The 17,653-nt window shown below is 41.5% G+C and overlaps 1 protein-coding gene across 3 annotated transcripts in view; it reads right to left on the bottom strand.

The window, feature by feature from the left end:
• The window catches only part of atp2b3b (ATPase plasma membrane Ca2+ transporting 3b), a 106,008-nt gene extending 88,577 nt beyond the window's left edge, over nucleotides 1-17,431 (bottom strand). For all 3 annotated transcript variants that reach the window (XM_085448364.1, XM_085448362.1, XM_085448363.1), the window contains exons 1-2: nucleotides 16,873-17,431; nucleotides 6,978-7,764 (exon numbers count right to left, since the gene is read on the bottom strand). In XM_085448364.1, the coding sequence (XP_085304490.1) occupies nucleotides 6,978-7,227 (250 nt within the window). In that variant the 5' untranslated portion in view covers nucleotides 7,228-7,764; nucleotides 16,873-17,431. The remainder of the gene's footprint in view (nucleotides 1-6,977; nucleotides 7,765-16,872) is intronic.
• Between the last annotated feature and the right edge of the window lie 222 nt (nucleotides 17,432-17,653).

Raw genomic sequence — 17,653 nt, forward strand, 5'->3', positions numbered from 1 at the left:
TAAACCTCCGTGTCCCTGAATTGGGGCAAATCTTTGAATATGCAATTTGGTTCAATTCCATCTCCACCAACACCTACACCATTCACTCAAGCCTAGCTCCCCGCCTCCTCACAGACTGCAAGCTGTAATAATTCATCCATAATGTTCTACTCAAAAACCAGAGGAGGAGCAAACTGAACAGGTATCAGAACGGGCATGAATTTTATGTGAACTACAATGTTATAAATGTAACAACAGTTACCAAGCATTACAAAGCATTACCAATTAATGCATTAATGTACTCACATTACATTTTTCTGTGACACAATAATGATGCCAGTATGTCACATGGTCACATAATGTAGAATTATCAGCTTCATATATTAGAAGAAAAACAGAAGAAAATCAACTATTTTTATCTGGATTTACATAACATACTTCTTTTGAGTGGAGATATGCACATTCCTTCAAATTTGTTACCTAAAAAGACAATAATGAGATAGTTATACGTGCTGTTATTGGGATACATATGTGGAACAATAGGATGTCAACTGGCTATTACAAGGCAGTGTATCTCAGGCCATGTTGCAGAATAAGGCTATATAAGTAGCAGCGGAACGAATTACCTTCTACAGTGACCAAACAGAAAAATAATGTCATTTTTACTACTTAGCATTACATCTATTTTTCTTTTTTTTTTTGCATTGCAACCGCACTACAGTACTGCACAGTATTAATATTGGGCAGTGGGCACACCTCAGGTTTGAGGGGTGTGTTGGCTGCTAATCTCCATGGCAAACTAATGACTTCAACCTAACAATGACAACTTACCACATCCCTGTGGGTTGTGAACAAAAATGGCCATTGTGCACATCAATTAACTTTCACTACTGTGTCATGATAAGCGACAGTTTATTACACACTGAGAAGAAGGACTGATGTCCAAATTTAAAGCCTTGTTTTCCTGTTACTATGATGTTGATCAGTCTGAGCAATTTGTCTAATGCTCAACTTGTGTACAGTTGTACACAACTGTACACAAGCTTCTTCTTTATAGTTATAAAGAAGACAAAGCAAAAGAGGAGTAATGTTGTTGGTGTAGCTAGGTCGAACTGAGACGGCATAAACAGGCAGTAAACCATAAAACACTTGGTTGCCATTGTCTATTTATATCTTTTTCTGGACCTCGCTAGTTAACAACATTAAACATGACTGATACCCTTGTCTTTCACAAAATGGCAGGAGTTTGTGCCTCTGTAACGGCCTAATCTCACACGGTGCCCACCATGCCTCCAATAGCAGTTAGTGTGAGACTGGAGGCATGGTGGCTAATGTTAGTGGTTTAACTAACATTAAATATAACAAAAAGGTGAGATATCTGACAACAATGATGATCTTTTATTATTATTATTATTATTAACTTCACCTCCATCAACCGCCAAGTTCTCCCAAGATATTAACATGATTTGAGATATTATTTCCACATACTGAATAAAACATTCAGGTCATTTTGCAATTTTTAGTCATTATACATGCCAGAAAGGAGGAGCAGACCAAGGATCTGATCATTGACTAATGGCTTGTAATCGGGAAGTTGTTAACCAATGAGCAAGCAGCTTCACAGTCAGAGCCGCCATATTTGGTTTCAAAACACAAAGCTGTTGTTGCCAAAAAACACTCATCTTAACGCTTCAGAACGAGTTCTCACAAACCTATAGATGGCATTATGGTGGCTATATCCATCTTTTATACCATCAATGTTTAAATTTAGAATATTACATGAATATTGATATTATTATATATTGCTGATAATATATAATGTTGTAAATATGATAAACCATCAGCAACTCTGGCAAGTTACCGCCACCAGGCAAGTCAATTTGTTACATCACGTCTCCTTTCTCAAGCTGTCAAACTCAATTCTGTTGTCACCACTCTGGTCCATTAATTTGCTTGCCCACCTTCTGCAAGCCAGTTAGCTTTCTCTGTTCTCTGTGCCTTAATTCTGTGCTCCTCTGTCATTCTACCTTTCAGACTCTCATTCATGCCACCTGCCTCCCCATCTACACCTCATCATCTCTCCAGTCACTAGTATCTAGGCCCCAGGAGGTCCTGTCCTACTTCCTACCATTGTTGGACTCCACTCTGCTGCGTAGCTTTATCACAGTCTAATTATCAAATAGTTTATTACCCAAACTCATTGTTCCTTTAAAAAATAGTTTTAAGTTATTTCAAAACATCCTATTTATTCATTGTTTAAGTCCACAAATAATCAAACATTAGCGATAACTAATCTCCAATATACACCAATCCAACTTTTTCCAGTTCTGTACTGATGATATTGGCACTTTGGCTTCAGGTATCTGCTGATACCAAATACTGAAATCATACCACAAATAAATTAATAAGCCTAATTTATCACTGTTCTCATTAGTCGTTTTTTTATGATAAGCAACAGACTCATTAAACACCTCTTTGTAAATTAGCAGTTTAAAACCTAATATAGAATGCAGAAAAAATCACTAAAAAATCGAAATAAATTTGTCCCAATTTCAGCCTCTACTTATCTCAGTTTGAGAGTTTTTAGTGTGCAGCTCTTCACATCTAAGAAAGACAATGGCTAACTGAGTTGACAAAAGAGAGAAAGGAAAACACTGTTGGTGCTTTTCATTTGTGTCAATGCACTTTGCAGTTCATTCAAAACTACTTTAAACATGCAAAAACAAGCTGTAAGCCTAGCAGGTGTGAAAGACCTGCAAACTTGAAAAATGGGCAGTTAAAAAAAGCAAACGAATTCAAAGACAAAAAAACATAACAAAACATTTGTCAAATTTGAAAGCAAGGGCGTAGATTTGGCATGGACGGAAGGGACACATCCCCACCAATATCCAGCGATTACTGAATCGTCCCCACCAATAATTTGATCTCTTCGAGTAAAGAAAAACAAAACCTATAGAAAAAAAGAAAAACGATCTGTCAACGTCTCGTTCACCTGACGGTGCAGAAAGAGTTAAATTACATTCTCTACTGGAGTCCTACCTCATGTGACAAATATGGCCAATGTGATTGGCTGTGCCTTTCAGGGAGCTCTGTTTAGTTTTATCAGCTGCAAGCCTGCGCTGCCAGGACCTGCAAGGAGGAGAGGAGGATGGCAGCAACAAGGAAGAAGCTGGATATAAGAGAGTGTTTCAAAGAAACCTGTAAGTCACTTAAAGTTAAGTTCACTCATAAAATGTGTCTGTCATAATAACGTTACAGGCTATGCTAGGCTATGGCCCACATCAGTCTAAAATTGTATGTAACCACGAATAACATGTTTTGGAAACTAACTACACAACAGGCATCACTATTAGTTATTTCAGTCTCCCAGAGTAGCATTTCTAATTTTGATTGAAACTGTCAGAGAAAACGGCAGCCTCGAGCGAGCCAGGATATTCGTTTACAGAGGCTGTTAACATTATATGTCTAACGTTAAAATGTTGGTGACACAATAATTTCATCCTAATGGCACTGACGTATTCATAGGGTTAATTTTTGAGACAAAATATCATGAGGTAGTTATGATTTTGCAAATATTCCACCTTGTAGTGCAGTTTGCACAAATAGTTTTAAAAATGCACTCACCCTACAAACATTACAGATGTGTGACTCATCAGCATGGTGTGTCTAAAATGTTGCATACCGTAATTTTGCTGAGAGATCTGTTACTTTGTGGTAATCTTAGATGAGTAGTTTTATGGACAAAAACCACCAGGTCATTCAGTGTTCCCTTAGTGCTAATGTATAAGAGATGTTGGTGTACTATAACTGAAGTAATGTTGTTAAGTCCTTAAAGTCATATTCTTTTATTGTCATGACTCTATTTTTATTTTTGTATGATACTTGATTTGTCTGGAATATGGCTGAAGTAAACTAAAGCCTAAAATACTTAGTCATTTGTTTAATAGTAATTTAACATTATATAATTCACATATAAAACTATGAATTTAAATTTTAAATGGTTTAAAAGCATGTAGAATAACATATGTAAGCAAGTATATTTCTCCTTTTTTATCAAGAAGCAAAAACAAAAAGGAAGAAAAAAAAAGAATCAGGGCAGGGTTCGGTGGCTGAATCATCCGTCCCCACCAATGCCAAAACCAAATCTACACCTTTGTTTGAAAGGCTCAAAAGAAATGACAAGCACATCCGTGGCCAGGTGAGGCCAGAACCCTGAGACTCAATGACACATTAAGCAGATAAAAGAAGTGTTGTACTTGCATTAGCTGTTTAATTAAACTCTCAAAAGGAAGTCCAAAGAGATCTAAAAGGAGGCCTTTATTATGCTGAAAAACCAAAATAAACCTGTCAATCTATTGGGTTCTCAAAAATAACAGTAAACAGGCTAAACAGTTAATACTTTTGTTAAGCCTCTTGAACTAAAATGGAAAATCTGTAAATAATAATAATAATAATAATAATAATAACAACAACAACAACAACAACAATATAAGAACAGATATAAGTTAAAGTACTTCTTATCTTGATGGCCTGAATGTATTACTTTAGTGAGTGAGGGTTTATAACCGTCCTGCAATCAACCCTAACTTCATGAATGTTGTGATGTTCAGTATTTGCACAAACCATCAAAATGAGTAATACAGAGAGGTATATTAAGGCTAACTTCACTGATGTGAATAAGACAGGAAAAACACTAAGCAAACACAGGTATAGCTGAACAGCTTCAACACCTGCGAGACAACATTTGGGCATCATAATAACTTTGAAAAGGATTTATTAAAGGTTTATTTTATTAGCATGTCCTGGTAACTGGCAGCCAATGAAAATGATTATTTTTCCTTTTGCCTCCTTGACTGTTAACAGTTGTTAGACAAACATAATAGACTTTCACCTAAACCACCCTTGCAGGTATACTGTTAAGAGATTGTAGTTCATCCATTTATTGATTTACTCTATCAGCTTCCCATTCACCCATCCAATATAATCCCATCATCCCTTCACCAATCAGACCATCCGCCCATATTCTCTTTACACGCACCTCAACCAGAAGCTGCCTTCCAAGGTCAGGATTACAACTACAGGAAAATGGAGGCACCAGCACTTAATTCAGAATTCATCTAACATGTGTTGCACTCATTTGTGTATTGATATTGCGCACAACAATAAACATCATTAGCAGTTTTAGTGTATGTTCGTAGCTTGTTAAAATAAAAGGTGGCTTTGTTCTAAAATGACTGGTGACCACACCTAATCTGTTTCTGTTGGCCAAATGATGCCAAATGATGATGAGACAGAATCCCCACCAGTGATGGCGTTACAACGGCGTTACCGTTACTAACAAGAAAATGCGGTGCGGTCGCATTACTATTTTTCAACAAACAGACGGTTGAAACTGTCTTCAGCTTACCGCACCTTATATCAGTTGCATGGAAGTAGCTGTCCATGTAAGTAATCTGGGCGCTACAGCTTTAAACAGCTGCGCGCGGTCCCGCGGATGGCAATCACTTTCTGCCCGACGATCACTTTTTTGCACCACACCTGGAGCTCAGGGGGGCAAAACAATCGCATGAGTGCTGCTGCTTGACTGAGGAAGAATAAAGTAGTCGTGGTAAGCCAATCACATGACCCGTTCAAGATGACAAAGCAACAAGGTGATATATACCAGTTTTTAAATTGTGTTGATAGGCCACGTAAAACTAGAGTCATGATAAACAATATATACGAGTGTTTTTTTCCTGAATAATTTCGTCATGTTTACTGTTTAAGGACATCACTAGCAAGCACTCTCTGCATATGCCCCAAAAAAAAAAAAAAAACCAAAAACAGCCCTTTCGTGGAAAAATACACCATGTCAACCAATAAAAAAATAATATGGAAACATGACATTTGGTTGTTTAGGAAGAGGGGGAAGATTGAGGAGTGACCACGAGAGAGAGAGAAAGAAAGACAGCAGAAAAAGAGAGAGAGAGAGAGTTTTGAGATGTGAGAGATTTGTGACGTTTAGCGTGTTTGGAGTGTGTAGTTAATGTGTTGTCTTGTGTAGTTAGCGTGTAGTGTTGTGGATAGTTTTGTGTTGTGTGTCAGAACAATGAGGCGACTGCTGTCTCCAGATAAAAAACAGGATGAGTGACACACCTGCTGCTGTCAGACCTGCAGGTATCAGGTTGTGATGTTCTCCTTTATAGTGGACAGAAATTATTTTTTTGGGAGTGGCACAAATAATTTAGGTAGCATCCTATTGAATGCAGAACAGCTGATTGTTATGTAAATAGTTTGAAATGGTTATTAAAAAATGGGGTAAAAGGTAAATGGCTGCTAATAACTTTGTTGTTTGCAAAACTTGTGCATATGATTTTAAAATTGACAATTTATATTTACATTTAAAGTTCTGAAATATGATTCATTAAACATATTTGTGGTTGTTTCTACTTGGATTTTATGTTTTTTGTCTGATTTTAGATCAATTGTGTTAATACAGTATGTCAAAATGAAAACATAACTGTAAATTCAGACACGCGAGGTTGTGCTGAAACAGATGATACCAAACAAGGCAAAGTAAATCGTTTTTAAAGGAGAAATGTAGAGGTAAAATCAAAAGTGGTTAAAATGGCCAATTATACCCTGGACCCCAGAGGGTTAAACTTTTTTTTATAATGCGGTAGTTACTTTTAAAGTAATTAATTACTTTTAGAATCTTGTAACTCAGTTACTAACTCAGTGACTTTTTTGAAGAAGTAACTAGTAACTATAATTAATTACTTTTTCAACGTAACTTGCCCAACACTGATCCCCACTGATGCACTGGTGCCTGTGTTTGACTCCAATCAAGAGTACAATCTCATTCATCCTCCATCTTCTGCTCTATAAATTCATCCAACCAGCAACCACCTACTCATCCACTGTACCATTCCTCCACCAGCCCATTCATCCATCTAGGCACGTCTTCTTTTGTTATCAATTCTTCCCACTGAACCATTTCTACACCCATGTCTGCTCACCATCAGTGGTATTGGACTGTAGTCGCCGGCAGAGACCCTCTGTGTCTCCATAGCTGTCCTCTATCTTCTGTAGGGCATCAGCCCCTCGGAGCTCCATCAGCTCCCTGAGCTCCTTCACTGTGACCCCAAAGTCTCCCCCTGCATGGCTGCCATCTGCCCTTCCTCCTCCTCCACCCCCACCTCGTGTCCCTTTGGGGTAAAACTCCACAGCGCTGTTTGCCATTTCACCCATTGTGGCTGTTGTTGACATGTCAGTAAAAGGTTTTGTGTGTGTGTGATTTTCTTTCTCTCCGTTGTCTACTCAGGCCCCCTTTGGTTTGGATTCTGGAGGGTTGTTCATGTGCTCAACAGTCCTGTTTCTGACTAAATGTTTTATTCAAAAATGATTTTATATCAGGGTAATATGTATTTTTTTCACTTTAATGTCTTGGCAATAGTCTCTCACTGCTCCTTTAAATCTCCATAACTGAAGAAGGCTGAAGAGGAGGATGAGGGGGTGAAGGACAGCGAGCAGGGCCACTTCAGAAGCGTGACATCTGAATGAATCCAGCTTTCTCTTCCGTCGTCTCCTCTGCGACTCAACTCTTTCCTTGTTTCTGTCCCCCTCCCTCCAGAGTCACGGCCAGTCCATGGACAGGCGCAGGTACGGTCAGGTGGACCAGCTGTTGGGCTTACTGATGGGGATGAAGTGATGATGAATGGATGGAGAGAGGGGCGATCAAGGCAAAGGCAGCTGATAAATAAGAGACAGGATGTGGAGCCAGTTCAGAGGTAGCTACACCAGGACCTAAGAGCAAGAGAGAGAGAGAGAAATTACCAGCCTGTTCTACTAGTCTCAGTCATTGAGATTACATCAAATCATTTCTCGGGGCAAGTCGGCAGAGTCAGATGCAAAACTGGTGCTTTCTATGCAATAGTTAAAAATGAAAGCATTAATCTTAACATAAATAAATGTACAAAGAGGAAAAAGTCACAATAAAACCCTGAAACGCAAAAACCAAAGATCATCACCCATATAGTGTTACGTTCCCCTGAGGGGTCTAGGCAGTTAAGGGGAAGTAACAAAAAGTGTCCAGGTCAGAAAAAGGAGTCAAGGAGGCAAAAGGGTTAAATTAAAGAGTTTTATTAAAGTAGCTCAACTAAAAGAGACGGACAAGCCGCTATCACCATTTAAGAAAACAAACAAAACTCAGGCGTTGGTCAATAAAGTAAACCCTATGTCAAAAAGAGAGAGCAGCTCACTAACTGCAAATATACCAAACACTCAGCTCACTAGCTGCAACCACACTAATGGCACTCTGGCCCAGAGCTCACCTTTCCCTGGGCTTAAATCTCTTTAATTACTGACGAGAGTCAGCTGCACAAAAGGGAAAGGTGGCACCTCAGGCAGAAGAGGTGGTGGGACACGCCCACACAGGCACCTTCAGGAGGAGGCCCAGCTAGGGCCGTAACACCCCCTCCCATAAATACAAACCCGTGGTTTGTCACATAATTATGATAACCAAAACAACTAATCAAGTCCGTAACCGTTGCATCACCAAATTGCAGGCTTTCCACCTACCAAACCCCATAGCAACGGTTAGGCATTGCCTGCGGAAGCTGCCAACCCCATCTCAATGGGTTCATAATACGGACTGAGGGTCGCCGCAGACCCTCAAAATAGTGTCCCATGTGATAGCCAGGGCTTGGAACGATCACATGTGGAGAACCCAGGAGGCAGCTAGCAGGCTTTACTGAAACACAGACATGTTTGTTAGCAAGGGATGCAGGTCTGAGGGGTGGTTTTATACATGATCTTTCTCCCTGCAAATCATTTTGAGGACCGGAGAACCACGACTAACTTTTCTCAAAGCAGGCCCTTTTTGCTTTGAGTGGGCTTTCTGTTTGAGTTTCAATTTCAAACAGTTAGCAACGAGGTGTCCAGGTTTGTGGCAGAAGAAACAAAGCTTCGTTTTGGGTCTCGAAACCACAACTTTTTCAGCCTTGTTAGCTGGCCCACTCTTACCTCGCCAAGATGTACTATGGCACAGAGGGGTATCACATTCTACAGCATTTATTTTATGACTTAGGGTGAACTCATCTGCCAGTGTGGCAGCCTGCTGTAATGTGGAAACCCTTTGTTCACTTAAAGAAAGAGCAATACACTCAGGAACAGAGTTTTTAAAATCCTCCACAAGCATGAGCTCACGTAACGACCCCAAACTGTTAACCTGGCTTGCAGAGCACCACCTACCAAAAAGCTTTGCCTTCTCCTGAGCAAAGTCAAGGTAGGACTGACCCTGTGCCAACTCCAAACCTCGAAAATGCTGCCTATAGGCCTCAGGTACAAGCTCATCGGCTAGGAGGACGGCACTTTTAATCTTTTCATAAACTAGGCAGTCATCCCCGGACAGACCAGAACAAGCTTCCTGAGCCCTACCTGTGAATTTACACAGCAATATCACCCCCCACACGTCTTCAGGCCACTGTAATGCAGTTTCTATGCTTTCAAACACACTGAAGAAGCTCTCAACACTGGATTCACAGAAAACGGGAACCAGGTGGATGTTATTACTTACAAACAAGCTTCTAGACACCTGTGCACTGATAGCCGTATCATCCATTTCGGGGGCGGAGATATAAGCTGGGGATGAGCTGTGAGCAGTGTGGGGTGTTCTTGGTGTGTAGTTATCCTGCCTGAAGTGTGGAGTTGTGGAAAGAGTATAGCTGCTTTAGGTGAGAAGTGTGGGCTTGTGGGCCTCGGCAGCAGTAAAGCTAGCTGCTGCTAGTGATAGGGTGAGCTTGTGGGCCCCTGGAAGTGCCTCCTCGTGGTGTGGAGTTTTTGTTTGGTTGTTGTGTTCTTTGTTGTTGCAACCTTTTTTTCCCTTTTTCCAAGTGTTATTGGTAAAACGGCGTTGCCGGCTCTTTATGTTAAGATTATCTATAATAAAGACTATTTTATTTACCAAAAACACCTGTCTTTTTTCCTTTCATTCTGTTCTGGACTCATTTGTTACTGGTCCCCTCACTCGCATGCCTAGACCCCTTCGGGCGGACGTAACACTGTTAAAAGATTTTTTAGTACAACTTTGGTAAGCCACACTGCTTGATGGATTGTCAGAGCATTACAGCTGCCATAGTGAGGATCTTCGCGGAGTAATCTGGGTCCAAAACTCCATCCTGTTCAGGTCCCAAAGTCAAACGAACACTAAGAGTTAAAAACGGTCTAAATTATTTCATCTTTAAGAAAATCATCAGCGTTGCTGCTTTATCGGGTGTAACAATTAAGTTTAACATCCATGCATCCATGAAAACAGAATTTATTAAATTTAACGGAGTTAGAAGTTAACAGGAAGTTAGCTCGCTAGTTTACACCTAAACATTTCATACCATGTTCTGACTGAAAGATTTTTGAAACTAATTAAAACGTACAGCTCTGCTACCACTTCCAACATAAATGAAGACAGAAAACTAAACAGCAGTGGCGTTTTCAGGGTTACTGAAGTTGGACTACCTGGTATATAATATTGTGCTATGTGATTGCTAGCGACACAGCTATGTTAGTATAACATTAGCACAGTGAAGCTGGAGGATGAACGCCAACTTTTTTTCCACTCAATAAAAGTTAACGTGAGGGATTCTGGTGGTTGGGGACAAATGCAATCGCATAGCAGGATGCTATACACGGGCCAAACTTCAGTCAGGAGAACAACTGAGATTACTCATCCACAATACGAGGTTAGTTATTAATATACTGCAACAACATGGGAATAGAACAGCTGTGAGAGAATTCAACATTAATGAATCAATGTTACGGAAGTGGAGGAAGTGCAGTTTTTGGCTTTCCCCATATTTCAAAAGTGCTTCATCTCTTTGCTATGACTGTCGCCCGCCATAATTTGCAGATGATAATGGTTTTAGCCGCTGCGATGCTTTCGACCAAAACAGGTGCAGCTTGATGACATCATCAACATTGCGCTATCGCGATAGAGTGATATAGTCAAAATCTCTATCATTGGCCAAATTTATATCGTTTCTATCGTATATCATTTATATCGCCCACCCCTACTGTAGACCATTGTCAATCAATCTCGTGCCGTGTCTCCTCTACAGTACAGAATGCGTTCAGCTTGTCAAATTTACATAAATCTTCGATCGCTAGCAGTGTGACTCTGAAGTGCTGTACTGTATGTCTGTAAGTTTTCTCCCCAACAAACACAACAATGTCGTGTTTTGCACCGTCAAAGGCAACCGCGGGTGCCTTGGTTTCATTCTATAATACTAGAGTAATTTTTCTACGAAGGTTTGAACTTTGAGTGTTTAAACAAGTGAGAAAAGTGTGAAAATGCTCATGCCTGTCTGAGAAAAGTGTATAATGTGTGTAATGAGGAGTTTTACAGCCTATAATTGTAAAAAATAAAGTTGGCTACTTCGCGGATTTCACCTATCACGAGTTATTTTTAGAACCTAACTCCCGCAATAAACGAGGGACCACTGTAACACTCAAAGGTTTTGCTTTAGTTTGCTATTTATACCCTTGTTATTAATTTAAAATACAGTTGTTGCAGTACATTTATAATGTTCAGCTTCTGACAGAAATAATATTTAAACCATAATTGACCTTATATTTTCACATCTCACTTAAAATTAAAAAGGAAGAGGAAAAAGTCATCCTTGTATTTTATATCATGACATATATCAATATGAAAATAGTTAATTGTTTTCCATATCTCCCAGCCCTACTCTGGTGCGTTGTTGCTCAGTACTTCTCTGTCCTGTCCATGTTACTGAGCCACAAGCTGTGGGACAGAGAGCTTTTTATCGAAGATGTAAAATATTGGTCCCAAATTCAGAGCTCTTTCCTCCCTTTCCTTAAAGTGGGTCTGAGAGGGTCTGCTCATTTCAAACTTAATATGCTTAATCTCTACTGTTTACTGTGTGTGTACTCTTTCATGCTTCACAGTTAGGGCTGCTCAATTAATCGAATTTTAATCTCGATTACGATCTGGGCTTTCAACGATCATTAAAAATGACTGAGCCGATTATTAGCCCCTCCCTCGTGCTTTACTCTCGCGCTGCTCCGTGTGGCAAATCGAGCGCACCTCTCTGCGCACCTCTCCGCTGCTCTTAATTGTCACAACAATTAAGAGCAGCGGTCCCCAACCTTTTTTGCGCCACGGACCAGTTTATGCCCGACAATATTTTCATGGACCGGCCTTTAAGGTGTCGCGGATAAATACAAAAAAATAAAACGAGTACCGGTACCGAAAAAAAGAAAATTTATTCATAACACACGTGAAAAGACCAAGGAAAACCGAGTAAACGATAAAAACGATAACAAAATAACGCTGAAAACCGATAAAAACCCTGAAAACCATACGTTTCACACCTGAGCCTCAACTCTTGCGGCCCGGTACCAAACGACTCACGTACCGGTCCGAGGCCCAGGGGTTGGGGACTGCTGATTAAGACTACCCGAGGGAAGCTCGGAAAGCTCGGAAAGCTAAGCAGAAGTTATTTGGAGAGGAGAGTGACTGCTGTTGGTTGAAAAGAGAGGTAAAAAAAACTTCAGTGGTGTGGAAACACTATGGGTTCGCGGAGTCAGACGTGGATCAAGTAGACAGAGTGTGTAAACGTTGCTACAGAGCAACACTGCAAAGTTCACTAAACATAGATGTTTGCATTTTTCATTTATTTTTTATATTGCAAACATTTGCACACTATTTTATATTATTTTTTGACAATCTTTAAAGTCATTATTCAATACATTGTTATTGTTAAATAAATATCGTCAAATAATCGAGATCTCAATTTCAGTGAAAATAATCGTGATTATCATTTTTTCCATAATCGAGCAGCCCTATTCACAGTTCAGAGTAATCTTACACTAATCATTTATGAAGCTCCTCAGCTGATGCTGATCTAAAATAATCTGTTTTCAGTCCCCTACCGCTCCCTTTCAGATAATTTTCTTCTGATTGGCTGCCCCTCACAAAGTTTTATAAAGTCATGTGAATAAGGCTTATATGCGTGCCACCAGACCTACTCTCACTGACATCACACAGAGTCAAACAGAAAACAAAAGACTGTGTCAAAGTACGTGAGTGGAGCAGTCTGAATCCTGAGCTTTTCACTCAGACCGATTACTTACATACGATAACCACATTAATTGAAAGACTGGCTATGTTTTACAGTATCATGCACCTTTGGAACAGTATACAGGGAACAGAAATACGGGTAAAGCAGAATAGACCCATTTAAAAACAGAGCACTGCAGTTTTTTATTTCTTAAAGAGGACTAAACTGATGTTTTACAGAGAACTATTTACAACTGTGGGTCAAAATGCGAATGTGTGCAAACGTGGGAGAGCATGTCACCCAATGTAACACTGTGCCTAAATAGCAATAGTGGGGGTTTTTTTCTACAGCCATCCATTCTCTAACTTCTTTACTTCACAATAGAGGACTTCACGCAAAGTATGTGTGAGACGTTATTCTTTAATTCTACCACTCAATAAAATAGTTTTGTATTTACAGCACTGCACTGTTTTAGCCCTACTATCCCCGGGAATCTTGTCCTGCATCATACATGGGGTCACCATATGGTTATAGGGCAGCCACATGTCCTACTGTAGAACCCCTTGATGTAGTTGGGAGGTCTGTGATTATTAATGTCGTGGGAACTCACTGAATTTGCAAGTAATTTTAGCTGGTTTGGTTTTACATCAGATGGAATTTTCTAATCCCATCCCTAATGTAATAGCCCCAGCGAACCGCTGGGGCTATTACATTAAAAAAGGGGGAAAAAATTTGAAAAAAAAAAACTGAAAACGCCACTGGTGGGGAAACTAGATATATTCTTTTTCCTGCTTTGGATATTTTGATATTTTTGTGGGACTTCTAAACAGTAAGCTACCCTGTCATACTCCGGTAGTATTAATTTAGACCAGTTGAATACACTACATCTGGAATTTCCTGAAGTGAGCTCCTCATCTTAATCTATTGAAAAACAATTTCCTAATCACTGACATGTTAACCTATCTCTGGGACAAATTTCATTAAAATAAATCTGACACCAACAACACTCAGCATCGCCTAGGACAGCAGCACATTCCTTTCTCTTTCCACTGCACCAACACTAACGAAGCTTCATCCTGCATGAGCAAATAGCACCACCTTTAACTATTCTCAGCATCACACATGACACATCAGATTCTTTTTCCCTATAAGAGTATTTTACATGTGGACGAGCAGAAAAAACCCCAAAGTGAAACTGATTATTAATTCCTTTTCTCCTCCCTCCTCTCCACTCTTCAGTCTCTGCCTCTTGCATCTTCTCCCTCCCCTTTTTCTTCTCTTCCCTGTCATGCTTCTATCCTGACTGAGAGTGTTAGTTTATGACTGAGTCACCCTCCTTTGCCTTTGAAGCTTCTTCTTGCTCTATATCTATCTTTCTGCTCCATCTATATGGTTTTACCACCTTTTTGTGTTCTTCCATTCTGTGTCTTGTGGTGTCTCATTGCTTGTTATTATTTTTACCTATTTTTACCTCCGCCCCAATCCCAACACCCTTTTCTTGCTGCTCTCCCCGTCTACCTGCTTCCTGCTACTGCAATCATTTATTTAGTCAGCCAGTTGCACATTTTCTTATCCAGCCTGATGTCTTACTCACTGATTCCGTCTGATTTTGTAACAGTCACGTAACAAACAGCTTCTGTTCATCGTCCAAACTACTGCACCCAACTCTGAATGTGGCCTTCTGCTTGACTCAGCTTTGATGTGTGCAACACACAAGTGCATGTAAGGCTGCATTACATACATAGCAAAAAAAGAGAAGCACTTTGTTTTGTCATGCATTTCTAACTCTTATGCACACAAACCTTTAGGCACAGGATGCAAGCATCACAAATGGACAGTAAGCACACAAAGACACAAACCCTCATGCCCAGAGACATCAATTATATGATCTGTCATGACGCACACAAATGTGTCATACACAACAACGCTTTCAAAATAAGAGAGTCAGCAAAGGGGGTAGGGGTGTCCTGTCCTGACTGAAAATGTGTCTGAACATGAAAAGAGTCAAACAAAAGGTCACCACAATTGTCAGCAGCCTGTCCATTTATACTGAATGCTGGACCTGCTTGTCCACACACTATCCCTTAGAGGGTTGAAGCAATTTTATTTTTTTTAAAAAGAGAAAGTGTCTGTTCTGTTCCCTCTGGTGTTTTCTCTTCATTGCAGCAGCAAGGAGGTTGAGAAGTGTGCAGAAGACACAGGAGAGAAGATCCTCATGGGATTTGAATTCGGGCCAGGAGGTCCATGTATGCTTTCTGACTTTGTATGTGTGTGTGAGTATGTGTGTTTATGTGTTGTGTGTGGTGGATAGAGGCAAACCAGGCTCCACAGACTTGAGCATGTGTAACTGAATAAGTTTGTGTGCAGCAGTGTGTTCACGTTTCTAAATCTTGTGCACACTGTTGTCATCTGTGGTGAGATTGTCCACATTCCATGTATGCGAGCGTGTCAGTATTCCCTATAGCTCGCTGCAGTCCACCTGTGCACCTGCAGTCCTACTTTCCGAAAGGCCCTCTGGTGGGGCCTTTGTATCTGGGCAGCTGCCTGCCTGGCTTGGTGCCAGTCACACTTCTGTTATTCCCCAGTGGGAATAGCACACTTAGAATTTAACACAGTCAAGAGGCTGAAGCCATTAAAGGTGGGCCGCCAACAGGGCTTAGATATCCACATTACGGTAGAGCCCGTTAAAGAAACAGGATAATGATGAGGGGGGTGGGGATGGAAAACGTTTGAGAAAGACAACAAAATGTGGGCATAAATTAGGGGAAAGAAAGAATGAAAGAAAATGGCCTAGTGATAACTAGTTAATGGGTACTATCGTGTATCCATCTGTATCCATCACATCCAGCATTGATATACTCAAGGTATCCCATGTCCTTCCCACATGAGCGCATATACATCTCCACCCACCCAAAGCTAAAGTCACATTCACACACATTACTAATTCTTGGTGCACCTGGAACTGCCTCATGCAACAGTGTATTTCCCATTCAAAACGACCTTTCCTGGTCACCTTCACACTTACTCAAGCTTCATCTCTCGGCTCATCTTCAACACATACAGCAACAAGAGGAGGTTATGAATAAAGTCGAGACACTTACACGGCAGGCCCGCTCAAAGGCAAGGAGAGACAGAGTGAAGCCAGTGGTGCGCCACTAGCTTACCCGATGTCCCTCCGCAAGGTTACTGGCCCGGCCACCGCCGGCCCACTCTGCCTAACTCACACCCACGCGACGCCGGGCGACATGTGAAGATCCCTTGGGCCACGGATCATTACCGGATCAAAATGAAACCTCTCCGCAGTTGGCGCTGCAGGTGCGATGCGCCGTAACCGAGACAAACAACGTAACTGATCCCAAATAGCCCTTACATGTCTGCTGCATACAGCGCCCGGGAAAGGCAAGAGACAGGCGCGAGAACAGCGCGTGCTGCTCGGTGATAATGTGGGACTGTAGCCCTTCATCAACTGACACGGGACACGGATGAGTGGACGGATGGAAGGATGAATATATATGTAGATTTACACACGCGTGTGCACGCACATCGGCGCGTAGACGCGCGTACACGCAGGCACACACTTCCTTATAATGTCATAGCGCTGCTCGCCAGGTTATTATGGTATGCTCTACTGTATAGGCTTTATTATAGCTGTGTAAGGCCTGCGATGACAAATGCCACATCAGGCCATGTTGCATATTCTGTAAGCCCGTAAAAACCTCCCGACATGCGAGTAACGAATCACAGCGAAAGCAGCACATCTTCCCCATTAAAAAGGCGCTCGGGTACCCGGGGTAAATAACAGTGACGCACGCGAGCACGCACGGACTCATCGACTCACCGTCCAGGCCGAGCTCAAGGACATCAGCATCAGCGCGCGGGTGGGGAGGCAGAATCCCCGTTAATCTGCGTGTGCGTGGAGCGGAGAATGTCCCAAACCGGATGAGAGGACACGGGGGGACAGGGAATGCGGCAGCTCCCGTTGCCTGGAGTCCGAAGGAGTGAAGGGATGAAAGTCGACGGCCGTGCGGGTGAATATTCCGCTCCGCGCGGTCACCTGACGGTTGGTCGGCGGAGTTCTGCGGCGGTTGGAGAGAGAGAGAGAGAGAGAGAGAGAGAGAGAGAGAGAGAGAGAATGCGCCGGTTGAGGGTTTAAACACCTCCGTTGTGGGGAGGGGGCGTCCGTGTGCCTGGACGAGGATAGCTACTCCCTGCTTTGAAAGCAGCTAATTTAACCAAATTCGGCGAACTGTGAAGGGCAGTGGGAGAAAAAGGAAAGAAAAGAAACGTGTGAGGAGAAGCTCATGCGACATCTTTGCAGGATGAGGAGGAGATTGAGCTGCTACCAGAGCTCGCGCGCACAGGAGCTCAGTCTCAGCATCCGTTAGAGGGGGTTGAGGAATGCTCTGTACGTCACCCCCACCTACTCGACTGCGTCATGACGACACCAGACACACCGCAACGAACGTTTTCCCTCTAGAGCAGTCTCTGTTATCAGTTGGCATCTAAAGCCATCTTTTAAAAAAATCCCAGCACGGGCACGCATTGATCTCAACATTACCTTTTAAAAATAAAGCTTCCAGTCGTTCACTTATAGACCTAAAGCCACAAACTAACCATTC

Source organism: Copadichromis virginalis, linkage group LG23 (assembly GCF_057382275.1).
Source record: "Copadichromis virginalis isolate Kocher_CV1m ecotype Utaka linkage group LG23, C_Virginalis_male_GT1.1, whole genome shotgun sequence".
Classification (NCBI taxonomy): Eukaryota; Metazoa; Chordata; class Actinopteri; order Cichliformes; family Cichlidae; genus Copadichromis; species Copadichromis virginalis.